This window comes from Haplochromis burtoni, unplaced genomic scaffold (genome assembly GCF_018398535.1).
Source record: "Haplochromis burtoni strain Fernald_Lab_line unplaced genomic scaffold, NCSU_Asbu1 Contig_43, whole genome shotgun sequence".
Lineage (NCBI taxonomy): Eukaryota > Metazoa > Chordata > Actinopteri > Cichliformes > Cichlidae > Haplochromis > Haplochromis burtoni.
In genome coordinates, this window is record NW_024582404.1 from 738,561 (window position 1) to 753,754 (window position 15,194).

At 40.6% G+C, this 15,194-nt stretch overlaps 1 protein-coding gene across 3 annotated transcripts in view; it reads left to right on the forward strand.

The window, feature by feature from the left end:
* bmp2k (BMP2 inducible kinase) overlaps positions 1–15,194 on the forward strand; it is a 54,254-nt gene that overhangs the window by 22,594 nt on the left and 16,466 nt on the right. For all 3 annotated transcript variants that reach the window (XM_014333485.2, XM_042220105.1, XM_042220106.1), the window contains exons 2-7: positions 2,396–2,514; positions 4,741–4,846; positions 6,125–6,267; positions 10,053–10,174; positions 12,725–12,806; positions 14,990–15,122. In XM_014333485.2, the coding sequence (XP_014188971.1) occupies positions 2,396–2,514; positions 4,741–4,846; positions 6,125–6,267; positions 10,053–10,174; positions 12,725–12,806; positions 14,990–15,122 (705 nt within the window). The remainder of the gene's footprint in view (positions 1–2,395; positions 2,515–4,740; positions 4,847–6,124; positions 6,268–10,052; positions 10,175–12,724; positions 12,807–14,989; positions 15,123–15,194) is intronic.

Here is a 15,194-nt window from a genome sequence, read left to right on the forward strand (position 1 = left end):
ATGACTCACAGGTAGCTTTTGCCTCAAACAGCAGGGCCATAAAGCATGCTGCACATCACAAATGATTTGGTTTTTCAGCTTGCAGAAAGTCTGCAAGAATGACTGCTTCCCAGTGTCTTAAAAATGATCTCTTAAATAGGAGCCTAACCCAACATTTGATTCAGTTTTCTGTCTCATGGCTTTGTACTCATCTGCCTTGTTACAGGAAATCAATTTAATCGAGGCACGGCAGTTTGGAGTGACCATCAAGCTGACCTTAGCGCGCTGGGCAGACCAAAGCAAATCAATGAACAGCATCCAGCAACCGTAAACGGCTTTGGCTCTTGTACTTGGCAGAATTTCTGTTTTGCTTCAATCTTGAAATGACAGCCTGGCTGCAGATACGGCTGCTGAGCAGCGACAGTCATGCATCCATTTTATTTTTATATGAATATGATAGTTATCCAGTATGACTGAAATTGTCGCAGGAAGTCAACGGGGGGGTAAATTAAACTGCAACCATAACTGGTGATTTCTGAGAAAAACTGTTTGTTTTAGACTGTCAGGAATTTAATTTACTTAATTTTATTTATACAGCACAAAATCACAACAACAGTCACCTCAAAGTGCTTTATATTGTAAGGTAGACCCTACAATACATACAGAGAATAACCCAACAATAATATGACCCCATATGAGCAAGCACTTTGGCAACAGTGGGAAGGAAAAACTCCCTTTTAACAGGAAGAAACCACCAGCAGGACCAGGCTCAGGGTAGGCTCCCCTACCCCTTCAAAGGTCTATTTATTGCTTAAGACTTATTAAGTAGTTTACTCAAAATGTTTGATTCCACCGCATATCAGAAACATTTCGTAACCAGTCCACTCATCCTAGTCCTAGAAGCAATCAAAGCTGGAAGGAAAATGCTGCAGACGAATATTTTATGCATGTGATGGGTATAATCACAGGTTTAAGAGTTAAAGGCTTGCACATCTGAAGGTCAGTCTCAAACACCAACTTACCATGACTTGTGAACAAGACCATGAGACACTTAAGCTCTCCCAACCCAGAGGAATTAATTCAGTGTTTTATTATCTGGAAAATTGTAGTAATATGTCACTTTGTGGCATTTATAGAAACTCTAGTGAAAATGTGGGCTGCTTATCCGAACAGTCAAACTTTAGTCTCAAGAAACCTGTTGTACGATTTCGTAGAATCACCAGTAATTACCAGATTCTGGGCATTTTTGACACTGCCAATCCCGATTGAAGGAAAGACTAGAAAGAATAGACCCAACTAGTCTCATTTTGAATGCTGTTATTTTATTTGCAGTGTCACATTTACACTGAACACAGCTCTAACATAGCAGCTTGGCCTCTTGTCTTTAGCTCCCTGTTTTGTTCTGTTCTGAGCTTGTGGGATGACATCATCCACTCCTTCCAATCTGATAATGTGTGCTACATTAACACACTGTTGCGACCACATATAAGCAAACACTTTGCTTCAGTCTGTTTATGTTCTCTTTGCCAGACCGGGGCTTGCTGTCTTCTGTTTACTGTCCTCACAAGGACACACAGATGTAACCGTCATTAATCAGACACACTTATGTAGCACTCCCCTCATTAAAACACAACTTCCGATTGTAGTGAGTATGTGGTCTTTTGTCCTGAGGTGACTTTCATAACAAGTGCACCATTGTAGAGCTTTCATTCCTCTCTGTGGTCAGTGGACTTTGATGCCCGCCACTCAGTGACTCAGCAAACCCCTGGTAATCGGACCAAAGGCTGCCCCATCACAGCACACACTGGCACATCTGTCTTTATTGGCACACTGTATCCCTAAACTTAAATTTTCCACTTTCTGTTGGAAATCCACTGTGGTTTAAAAGGAAAATGGCGTGATTTAGTCCGAATTAGATCCAGTTGGAGTTCAGACCATGCAGGCCAAATAAGCTTATCCTTAACCTGTTAGCTGCTGGTTAATCAGCATTTTGGAGTCCTTTTCAGAATACTTCATTATACACAGTCTGTAATTGCTGTTTTACACAAGGGAATCAAGAAATGTCATCCGTTTGGGGAGATTTTGGTTTGTGTTACCTTCACTTTTCAACCCTTGAAGTTCTTGTTTGGCATGTGCACGTGTCTTTGTTGCCTGGCCACCAGTCTGGATGAACCGTTGATAACCATCCACGAGTGACATGGATGGTTTTTAAAAAGAAAAAAAAGTTTAAATGCACTTATCATCATGTTGGAACGTGAGCCATTTTCCATTACGAGACTCAATACAGAATCTTAAGTGAGAAGTTTTTCGATAGAGTGCCTCCGTCTGAAGCCTCATGTTATCCTGTACAATAACTTCCATACAAGAGAAAGTTTCGAAGCAGCTGATGATAACTTATCATTCCGTCTTCTTACAGGAGGCTTCTCTGTGGTGTTTCTGGCTCGTACGCACAGCGGTGTACGCTGTGCTCTCAAAAGGATGTACGTCAACAATGTCCCGGACCTGAATGTCTACAAGAGAGAGATCACTATCATGGTGAGAGCAGCATCAGTGTTCCTTCATTTCAACTACACTTAAAGCCTTTGTGCTTATCTTTATTGCTAAAGTGTTTCAGTAACATTGTGGAAATTTAGATTATTACTTTTACTTTATCGTCATATGACAGTGGAGTAAGTTGTGCAGTTGTAAGTGCTTTTTCAATAGTTTTACAAAATTTGCTACCGATGTCCGTCATCCTCTCCTACAACTTTGGTGTGATGAGGATGATATGCAGCTCTGTGGGTCATTTATTGATTTATCATGAGGTTATGCGTCTTGCTCTTGGTCTTCTATTACTGGTATTGTTGCTCCTGCCGCACCTGGTCTATTACTTATTAAACCTTATTCAGGTTTGTATAAATGAGCAGCATCAGCATTTCATAAACGGTAAAAAAGGAAAACGATAAATACATTTGAGGCTTTTGTTTTGAAAGTCTGAACCTTTTATGTCCAGGTATATTTTCTACAGCTCACGTGCAGTGTTTATTTAGAACCTTTGACACAATTCTGAGAACCCTGTTAACTTCCTGTAACTCATTAGAGGCTTTTATTTTGAAAATGTCATTATAGTGCCAAAAGTTTGTATTGCTGCATTTTTAACCTTTTTCTGGTCTCAGTTTGAGTTTAAAAAAATGAGTTTTAATGAATGATTTTTATTTTTTTATTTTTTTTTTAAAGAAATACTTCAGTCACGGGCAAGCTGGGTTGCTCACCTGGTTGAGTGGGCAACCCATATGCCAAAAGGCTGCAGGGTCCTGGGTTTGAGTCCACCCATAACCATTTCACATATGCAACTCCCTTCACTCTTTTCCTGCTTTCATGTTATTCTCCTCTGTCCTAATGAAGAACAGCTCACTATGAGCTGTTTAGTCAGCTTTGTGTGTCAATTCTTTTTCATCAACTGGAACAATGTGTCACACTCACACAGCTGACCTTAAACTCTGACACAGTTCAGGTCTGTCAGGACACGACTGTAGGTGTGTCGGTTTCCAAGAAATGCTGCAGTTTCTCTCCTCGTGCTGCCCTTTGGGAACCAGCAGATGTGCTCTGATGCATTAATAATACAAGAATAAATAAAGTTAAGATTAAGGCAACATCCACACGTACACGGATATTTTTGAAAGCGGAGATTTTCCATTTTCGTTTTAAAAAATAATCCCGTCCACACGTGAACGCAAAAATGAAGGAAAACACTGCTAGGAACATGCCAAAGTAACAGGTGGCGATATATTCCCAACCGTGTAGAAATGTTGGCCAATCAGAAGTCTAGAAGCCTCAGTGGGAAATAGTAAACAAAGATGGGGCATAGAAGCAGAACAGAGTCGTATGTGTGGAGGGACAGTAACTGTGTGTATATGTAAGCATTTAAACACTGCAGAGAGTACAAGTAACAGTAATGTAGAAATTCATTTCACCGAAACAATAACGTGGCGCACAGTGTGACGTCAAAAAAGGCGCACACCTTTGACGCTGCGTTTTCTCTGTTTTCCTCGTCCACACGTAAATGCAAAAACTGAGTTTTTGAAAATATCCGTAAATCTCCGTTTTCAGTGACCGAAAACGCCGTTTACGTGTGGACGAAAGGTGCAAACGCATAGAAAAATCTGCGTTTTCAAAAATACCCGGCTACGTGTGGACGTAGCCTTACAGAGTTAAGAGATGAGCATGGTGTAAGAGCATGAGTTATCAAGTGAAAAACCAAAACAAACAGAGCTCTCCTCTGAAGCAGCTGAATTGCACTCACACCTGTGTTTTTCTTCCAATCATACTTGGCAAAGCCAGCAGTTACAAATATTTAAGAAAAACATTTTAATAATTCAGAAGATGTTTTAATTCTAGGAGAATTTCTTTTATTTTATGGATGAATTAAAAAACAAAAAACAATTGCAGTGTGTAAGATTTTATGCAGTGTTTGGCTCATCGGTGACTCATCTCTGATTAACATGACGGGAGTCTTTAAAGCAGTTTGCAGCACATTATTTCAGACTGTGGTTTTCATGCTTCTACATTCAATAGCTGGGTGAACCAAAACTGAAGCAATATAGGAGCAACACTACACATGTCTAAACATGAAACAGCACTCACTAAAAAGAAGGAAAAGAAAAGTTTGTGTCCAGTCTGACGATCCTTTTATCACATCAGTTGATTCTTTGTGTTGCTGTTTAGCGCGTGTTTGATATTTCTTTCTGTCACGCTCTTCCCCCGTTTTCTTCCTCTTTGCAGAAAGAGCTGTCGGGCCATAAGAACATCGTTGGTTACCTGGACTCTACGATCAGTCCTGCGTCAGACAGCGTGTGGGAGGTCCTGATCCTCATGGAGTACTGTAAAGGTACAACCTGTCCCTGTAAATATAAACATGTTCTGACAGGCCTCATAGTTCTGCTTTATGCATGTAGTCGTTTCTATTTTTTAAAAAGCACTTCTGGTTTTTATTTTGGTTTGAGTTCTGTTTTTGTTTAGGTTGGGGGGAAAACAATAAACACAAAAGGACAAGCAATGAATAATCGGCTAACTAGGTGATGATAAGCTGGCTGGCTTACTGTTGGGTTAGTGTGGTAGGACTCCAGTAATGGTTGCCAAAGCAACCAACGTGGTGGGTTTTTTTCTCTGCAATTTCCCCCCCCCAGAAAGCCTTGTCTTTTCAAACTGTTGCAACATCTCCCTCTATATTTGTTAATCTGTTCTGTACTGATATATCATTAAAACTGTAAAAAATTGAGACTTACTCGACCAGCTGATGCAACACAATGGCCCACAGATAGGACGCCACTTTTGTCATATGGCACGGTTTGGCAGAGCAAGAACAACAAGCACAATGGCTCCATTAATCAGCACAAACTTCAACAGTTAAGCAAATTTAGGATAAAGTCCAAGAGGCAGAGGAATAAACGTGTAAGGAAAAAGTAAAAATGTGCAGCATTTTGTTTGCATTCTGCATCGTCTTGCATTGGTACTATTTAATTTTTTAAGGCTAGACGATTAATTGAGTTTCGGCTTCTGAATAATTATAAAAACAAAATAACTGAAATAAGACCGGTCTCTTCCATTTATTTTTGCTTTGAGACTCTCATTTCTGTTTTCTAACTTTTTAAATATTTGGTTATAAATGAAGTGCTTGCCTTACAGCACTGTGCTTTTAGTACTTATAAAGCTCTGAGTCGTCTTTTTGCCCCCATCTGTTCTCATGGTAAGGCGGGCTTGCGTGATCATTTTGTTACCATTGTGTAAAATTGGCTTCATAGACCAAAGAAACCCCACCCGGGAGTCATGATGGCCATTACCGATGTCTACCAGGCAACCCTTTGTGCCCAGCAGCATTTGCCTCTTTCTTTTTTCCTTTAATGCAAGCATCATAAGTTAAAGAATTGTGTTGAGTAATTGAGATTAAAGTGTGATTATTATTTTAGCACCCCTGACCTCTATATTGATCATGCACTGCCCTTTAAAGCAGTTTTGCCCTCATCAGAATAAGTTTACATGCAAACAGTACAGTAGTTACTGAGAATAGCTGATAATAGTTTTTATGGTCAAACATGCTGTATGTATTGTTTTGATCTGTTTTCACTCCTAAAGCGGTCTCTCCAACCCCTTTATTCTCTCTCTGCAGCGGGGCAGGTAGTGAAGCAAATGAACCAGCGGTTAAACGTGGGCTTCAGCGAGGCTGAGGTCCTCCACATCTTCTGTGACACGTGTGAGGCCGTGGCCCGCTTGCACCAATGCAAAACGCCCATCATCCACAGAGACCTTAAGGTGAGGCCGGTATTTTTGTACTTTTCCATCCCCTCCTCTGTTTCATGAAAGAAGCTTAAATGATGGACAGATGGGTTAGTGACAGTTACACTTGTGCAGCGTAAAACATAGAAAGGTAAATGTACATTAACGAATTTCAAAGGGCTCAATCACCCCACAGAAGAAAACAAAAAAAACCCAAAAAAACTAACGTGTTATTTTGTATTTTTAAAAAGCGCGGCCTGACTGCAAAAATCACACTTACACAGATGTTCATCCACACAAATGAAGAAAAGAAAGTCTTCGGATTCTTTATGTAAAGGAATTCTTAAGGTGATATTTAAAAGTAAATTCAATTTATTTATATAGCGCCAAATCACAACAAAAGTCGCCTCAAGGCGCTTCATAGATACAGAGAAAAACCCAACAATCATATGACCCCCTATGAGCAAGCACTTTGGCGACAGTGGGAAGGAAAAACTCCCTTTTAACAGGAAGAAACCTCCGGCAGAACCAGGCTCAGGGAGGGGCGGGGCCATCTGCTGCGACCGGTTGGGGTGAGAGAAGGAAGACAGGATAAAAGACATGCTGTGGAAGAGAGACAGAGGTTAATAACAGATATGATTCAATGCAGAGAGGTCTATTAACACATAGTGAGTGAGAAAGGTGACTGGAAAGGAAAAACTCAATGCATCATGGGAATCCCCCGGCAGCCTATGTCTATTGCAGCATAACTAAGGGAGGATTCAGGGTCACCTGGTCCAGCCCCCCCCTCCCCCCCCCCCCCCCCCCCACCCACCCAAAATAGTATATTTTTCTTTTAATGTGACTAATCTTTATGCTCTAATTAACACTGAGTCTTAAAATGAAGGTGACAAAACCTCTTACAATTACCAACGGGTGTAACTAACATAAATCATTTACAATGATTACTCGTGCAGTAGGCTGGTAATTAATTTACAACTACTTTGAAACAGATTTGGTATAAAGGTCTTAGACAGCCATGCGTGTATACACATTCATGTTTGCCACCACTTGAGTTTTAGTGAAGTTAATAGGATAAGGCACCAGGTAAGATAAACCAACAGTTTAGTTGGTGAAATATTAAAATATAACTTTTGTTTAAATGCGATGTCTACACATTATTACAGTTTGAAATCTGAAACTGTCAAACAGTGTCGGATTTGTTAAATGATTAACTTTACGGTTAAAGAAAAGTGTGTCAGCTGCAAACTGTAAACCCTTTCCTGGAGGGGGGGGGGTGTGTGTGTGTGTGTGAGACAGACGCATACAGAATGAGTAACTCTGGTTTGCAGTTTAAGCAGGTTTCTATTTAATTTAAATATCAGATGTTATTTATAAGTGAACTAAATTTGCGTGGTCAGCAGGAGGAATGCTTTAGTTTTACTTCACCCCTCATTCTCACTCCTCTGCTTCCTCTTACGTGTCGCTGCTTCCTTTGCCAGCTCGTTCACTTACTTCCACTCCTTCCTCTCGTCCGATAACCCCGTTTGTTGCTCATCTATGACCTTTTCCGGATTGTTCCAGAGCTCCAAAGTTAAATCTTCCTGGCCAACTTTAACCCACTTTAATTTTTAGATTTCTAATTCAAAGGGTGGCTAAAAGCCAGATTTGCCCTCATTTGCTGATGCCTGGAGACTGGTGGTAATTTCCCACCCTAGTTGAATCCTCCTCAGTGGCCCCATCAGTGCACTGCTGTACTCAGTCCAGTTGGACAAGCCTCTAAACAGTGCAGTCCCTTCAGCTCCACAGGCTGGTCCTCTGTTCGCTGTCTATCTGTTCAGCCTACACGGCTTACATAACGTTGCAGGGACACAAAAGATTGCGGAGGCCCAGTCACGCAGTGCCAGGGGAAGTGAGAGTGCAAAAAAGGCCCTTAACCCTGAGCTGTCAACAGATTGAGGCACTCACTGTTTCTTTCATTAGCTCAGGTTTTCCTTGGACAGTTTAAAGTCTTTTTGGTCTCATCTTTTCTGCCACATCTCCCACAAACACATCACTGGTTTCCTCCTTTCAGATGTTTAATTTTAAAATCTTATTCCTGGTTGCTTTTCATTTCTTTCTGCCTCAGAAGGTAGAAATATTAACTGAAAAATGAGGCATTAAACCCACACAAAGCTGGCTTGCTCAGTTCAGCTGAAACATCAGTGTTAGATCAGGTTTTGTGAGGATGGAATCTCTGTATAATGTAATAGGAGTCGACGAGCCACCGTTTGGTTGTTTGCTCATCTGTCTATCACAGCTGATGTGATTTTAGTGGAATACTTCATACCAGTCTGACTTTCCAAATAAATTCAGAGTGCCAGGAAGCAGTGTCTGTGTTTTTAAGGTTTTTCATTAAACACACACTAATGAGATCTTTTCAAAATTACATCCAATTGTTTATTAAAAACTAACCATAGTATTAAACTAAAAAAAAAAGGCTGATGAAGTTATAGGAGAGAGTTGTTGAAGCTAGGTTAAGGAGAGAGGTGAGGGTCAGGGAAGCACCTTTATGACTTCATACTGAGCGGTCATAATGTGATATTTGCTTCGATGGTGCTGATTGAGAATCCCAGAGGGAGTTACACTTGGATCTAGAGAAAGGACATGAGGGTCCCAAAACAGGAGCTGTGGTGCATTTAGGAAGTCGGGAGTGGTGATGTGTGCGAGTGGTGCAGGAGACAAGTATGAGACAGCGAGACAGTGGTGAGGTGTGCATCAGGAGTGACTGTTGGGTTCAAGGTTGGGGGTCTGATTGCATCAGGGATCAGCTCTGAGCCTCTCGCTGTTTGCAGTGGCAGATTGGTTTCTCTATAGACTGTTTACACACAGCGTTGCGATCTGCACGTCCAAGTGATCCTGGAGAGGTGGAGATATGTACTGAAGGGAAGAGGAATGAAAGTCTGTATAAGAAAAACTGATATGAACTGTCAGTCTTTGTTTTTGACTCTAAAACTCATACCTTTAAGACCTGAGGCTTATGGGGTTTTTTTTAGGTCACATGATGACTCTAAACACATTAAAAATGTGAAATTATTGGTGTTAACCTCATTCCAGCTTCTTTCATGGTTACAACATTTTGGACAACAGCTGCACAAACTCCGTCAGAAGCGAATTGTCTTGGTTGTCCTCTTGGCCTTCTTTGTCTTCTTCATTTTCCTCTTGACCTTGACCATCTCGACATTTCTGATGTCTTTTGACCCCTGCGTGTTAGGATGCATTGTTCCAGACCACATGCAAACAATGGCCAGTGAGGTGTTGTTGTGTTTAGTGTGTCACTAAGGCAGTGGCTTTGTGTTTACACCTGGGGAACGGTGTGCTCTCCCCAATGTGGAAAAGTATGACTTGGGTATAGCGTATTAACGAATGGTTGGACTGTGTAATTGCAGATAAGATTTGATGGCTTCAAAAAACAGCCCCTCATTAGTTATGATTTACCAACATTTGGACCAGACCTGAAAGCTATGTTCAGCAAAAGCCAGCAGTTGAAATCTAAAGCCATCCATAAGTGAGGTATAAACCGTCAAAGTGAGGAGTGACAAATTATGAAATTAAAACATTAAACGTTGTACTAAGACTGCAGCTGAGAGGCTCTGAAAACATTAGAGACTTCTACTTACCTGTGCACACTAACACATTAGAATTATTGTCTTCTTCTGCTGTTGTTCCCCCCCCCCCCTCGCTAGGTGCATCTGTGCTGTGTAGTGTAGGGTTTTCATTAATTTTTCCAATAGTTTTTATTTCCATTATGTCATTTTTCTCATGAAAACATCCCAAACCCTGCTGTGTTTCTTTTTTGCCAGGTTGAGAATATCCTGCTGAATGACCAAGGAAATTATGTGCTGTGCGACTTTGGCAGCGCCACTCACAGAGTTTTACTGCCACAGAAGGACGGCGTGGCTGCTGTGGAGGACGAGATTAAGAAGTAAGGGTTTTTAGGGCCTGAACATAGCCAGTTGTTTGATGGTTGTCAATGTTTTTAAAAATGTGTCCTGTAAGGGAAGAGCTGTTAAACGCCACCACCAATCCCATAAAGTCTCTATATTAGGACTTTTTTTTTTTTCTTTTGACATTTTAAAAAGTCAAATATTTTCTTTTTCTGAGTCGATATGAAACAATAAGATTGGTCTGATGAATAATCAGGGACTGCTTCACACTGAGAGGTAGACTGAGTGGAATATAATATTTAATATGTTCATGACAGTTTTTTTTTTTTGTGGCTGGTGGATTCAAATTAATTACTTTTCATTGTTAATAATAATTTTTCTTGTAGTAAAACTCATGAGATTAAGGAATCTATTCTGTGAGAAAATGTCCCGGGCTAAGATGGGCAGCATTAAGTATAACAAGAGTAAAATGTAAAAATGCTTAAATGTCATTATCTATCATAGATGATGATGATAATAAAAACAAAACGGATAACCATAAAAGAGAATCATGGCCTTATATTTGTTGTTTTGGTTAAAAAAAAATATGGAGGAAAAAAACAAACTAATATAAGTCACAAAGTGAAAACATTGTTGGGTGTAGACTGTGTGCGTGTGTGCATGCGTGTTTACGAGCGTTTAAAGATCGTTGCTGATAATCAAATCTTGAGTTCAGAGGAAATGTGAGGCACATAAACAAGGTCAGTGTGCACTGTGTGGCAGTTTCTTGGCAGTTTTTGCCTCGTTATCTTTCTTAGTTTTTAAAAAAAATAATTTCCAGTGCAGAGAGAGGTGCTGCCGTCTGTGGTAGGTGGCTGCGTAATGGCCCAGAACCAACAGATATCAGAGATTATGCCCAGTAATGGGATGTGATTATGTAGGCACTTCTTGCCCCATGCACATTTGTATGGCAGGGATCTGCAGTCTTAGATGTGATTCTGTTTGTATAGTGTCAAATCACAGAAGCCTGTTCAGCGTTGGCCTGTTCAATTTCACCCGTTTATAGCTGCAATAAAGTGCAGTATGTGTGGTTGTTATCAGTAATAGGACGATGTGTAAATCTGCCCAGTCATACAGAAATGGGCTTTAGATCTACGCTGACTCAGCTGGTTTTCCATCTAACATTTCAAAGCTGGACTTGCTCAAAATGCAACCAGCTGTTTTGAATGTTATCAGACAGATTCTGAAGAGGAAGCTAAATGAAATGTTTGTTCTTCTATTGCAGTAAATGAGGAACTCTCTGACCTGCAGTCGCTTTTTTTTTTCTGTGCATCAATAAACAGAAGCAGACAAAGTCATGAAAGCATTGAAAGCTTGTATTTATGTGAAAGTGCAAAACGATACATATAAAAGTTTGAATCTGAATTTGAATTATAACTTTGGCCAGTGACTAGAAAAACAAAAAACTGGTTTGTGTGTACTATGTTTGGATATCTTTGAGTGCAGAAAATTGGAGTGCTACTATACTTGTGGGGACCAACAGTCACTTATGGGGACAAATCCTGGTCCCCACGAGTTTTGTAGGCATTACAAGGTTACAGGGTTACAGTTAGGCTATGGTTAAGGTTAGACATTCATTTTTGATGGTTGCAGCAAGTGGCTAGGGAAAGCATGTCAATTAGATGTCCTCACTGAGATATGAAAGTGTGTGTGAGTGTGTGTGTGTGTGAGTGTGTGTGTGTGTGTGTGTGTGTGTGTGTGTGTGAGTGAAATCAAGCACACCCTTCTTTTGCAGTGATGTGCTTTTGCTTTGCACTAGAAGTTGTTTGTAGCGATGAATCAGAAGAGAAAAGGTCATTTGAATGTGAAGTTCCCCTTGACTTTATCAGGCCCCTTATTGAGCCTGTTGTTTAGCTGCTTAGCTACATCTTTTGTTTTGGTTCACTGTTAGAGCCAAACATGTTGTTATGAAACCTAAAAATCCTCTCCTGTCCTACCTGGTCAGTGTTAAAACAGCTGAATAAAATAATTTGATTCTAGCTACTACACATAGTGGTGCGTTTGAGGACGTCAAAAACGAATAGATGTATACTTGCCTGTTGCCTAGTAGCAAAATCAGAAAACATAAAAAGAGTCTTTTCAGTTATTTCAGATTAATGGTGACCTGAAATATATTAGGTATTTTAATTTTGTGACTTCAACAGCCAACAAAAACATCAGGCAAAGCCAGCTCAAACTGTACCAAACACACCTATTCAAGCTGCAGATTTCACACAGGAGTCGTCCCTGGATATGTTCCAGCACCTCCTCCACCCCAGCATCCACCTGTAGGCTCCAGGGGATGTTTAGTAATCACTCCCCAATTTTCTGTGTGTAATACAGAGCCTAGTTGCCAAGCTCTTAACTGTATTCTGTTGTAATCACTAATTTTAAACATCAGTTGAGTGACTGAAATACACTTCATTTAAAAACAAAACTACAAATACTGAAAATGTGTTAGAGTAGAAATGTAAATCAGCAGTGAATGACGGGGAGAAAGTTCCTAGCAGTGCTGGATTTTTGAACAGGACATACTTTCATCGATTACTTCCTGTTGTTGTGTTGTACAGGTACACAACCCTTTCTTACCGCGCGCCGGAGATGATTAACTTGTATGCAGGAAAAGCCATCACCACTAAGGCTGATATATGGGTAAGGTCCTTCCCTGTTTGTATGTATGCTGTCTGTGTGTGTTACGCAGGCTGCAGGGCTGGTTTGGCCTGGCAGTACTCTGCCCCGACAGGTTCCTCCTCTCTCTTTCTCTCCCAGCTATTTGCCTCCACCAGCTCTCCAGCAGCAACATCAGTCACAACAAAGCTAGTTGTTCTTCCCTCTCTGCTCCCCGTCCTTTTTCATTTTGGGTCCATATGTGATTATTAGACTCAGTTAAGGGCCTTGATAGGCTTGTGTGAAATGGGCCTCTGCTGTTTTGAAAGAAAGAGGCAGAGAAGCGGAAACAAGTGTTTGGACAGGAGCCATTATTAAGGAATTGTGTACGTTAATGGCGTAAAACAGCCAAGGATGTGGCTGATAATGGGACAACTAGTGTTTTATTTCTTAGAATGTTTAGTAAGCATCTTATTTTGTTTGAAACATTTAAAAAAGACCTAAAATTATTAGTAGATTGGAAGAAGCTGTGGTGTCAAATCAGAAACTTTCACAAAGAATTAAAGGCCCCACACTCTTGACCCCATGCCATTTGCCTACTCCATGCTACGTTAGATCTCTGGCTAGTTGTTGCCAACGCATAAACGCAAAGTGTCATTAAACTGACTCGAACAGATGGGCCTGTAGATGAGCCCATTGTCACAGATACCTGATCAGGGTTATTGAGTCGGGCTCGGACTGATATCTGATCCAAATGTCAGATTTATGCATCAATATCGTACATCAGTAATAAAGTGATGATGATTTTTGCCATTATCAAGCTGCTCCAGATGATGAGATTAAGGTCGATCCTTTTACTTTGCATGTCTATAAAATACTTCTTTAATGCTTCCTCTCTGAATACATAGTCAGTCAGTAGTAAGACAGCACGGCTCAGCACAGCCTGATGAAAGTGGCTTCAGTCTGTTAGAGCTATTCAGTCTCTGGTCGAAGGAAAATGCCTACTGTAGGAGTCCAAAAAACCCCCAGCTTCCTGTCAACTACCCCATGTGCTGTCACTTCCTGTTTTTAAGCCATGTGCCTGACAGTGAGCTGTGCCCCACACACATTTCTTAAGCGTTTATTCCTACTTTGTGGGGTTGTTTGGTGGTCACGCTGGCTCACTTAGATTAAGAGCATCAGCCTGGATTAGCTTGTTAAGGAGAGTGGTGCAGACTATCATCAGATGGAGCGCTTAAAGGGAAACCGTTCCCTAATGGTGCGGCTAATTCCAAAGTCTCTTTCATCCCAAACTGCATGGTCAGCAGATATGCTGGAGCCAAATATAGCTTAAACTGAATATATGTTTTAGTTCAGAGCACTTTTGCATGCCGGTTTGTTTGGACAGCCATACTGCCTGCAGAGCAGACTCTGAGCCTGATTTTGTAAACAGTTTTTTAGCGTGTGACATGAATAAAAATATTATTTTCTAATAAGGACCTGTGCACCTCTGTAGGAAGAGAAAGGAAGCATCATTTCGAGGGCCAGGGCATGGTTTCTTGATCTATTCAGTGATTGTAGAATCCCATTTTTCTTTTCTTTTAATGTGATGAATACCAATGAGCACCACTGATAATTCTCCCGCACACATCATCTTAGACCTCTTACAAAGACTTGTTGTATCCTTTAATGGTAATCTTGATTTGTTTTCTATTTAAGCCTATCAGTCAATTTTATCGCATGCCACCAAATTACTGAAAACATCTTAAAGATAATTTCAGTGGTTCAGTAATTCAGGAAACATGCATTTAAAGTTTATCACTGTTGTTTGTATCGTCATTGTCTCAGGGCAAGGAGGAAAGCACCCAGGTTCTGATGGGTATTTTGGGTACTTACGGAGTTTTGCTTTAAATCCTTTGGGCTGTTCAGGCTTAGTTGAACAAACCTAGTATTTCTTCAGTTATAAACAAAATGTGTCTGCATCAAAAACTTCCATGGCATCTGATGTTTAATGAGATATTGTTATTATTATTATCAATATTAGCTGCTTTATTTTGGGAGAAAATGAGGTGGTGTTTGAATTGAAGACATGGATACACTCCTCACGCTGGGTGTTTTGGGTTTTGCGATAGAATACACACTAACAAAACTTGGGTATGATGTTGGCACTGGGGCTGAGTCTCTAGCAGTGCCCATCCTCAAAGTAACTGGATACAGGTGTTTGACCAGATTGTTTGTTTTCTCCACAGGCACTTGGATGCTTGTTGTACAAGCTGTGTTTCTTCGCACTTCCATTTGGGGAGAGTCAAGTCGCCATATGTGATGGAACCTTTATCGTTCCAGATAACTCCAAATTCTCCTTCAAGTTGCACTGTTTAATCAGTAAGTTGGAGTTTAACGTGTCACACGGAGCAGCTGAATACAGCTTTGTAGTTATTAATAACTATCCAGAAT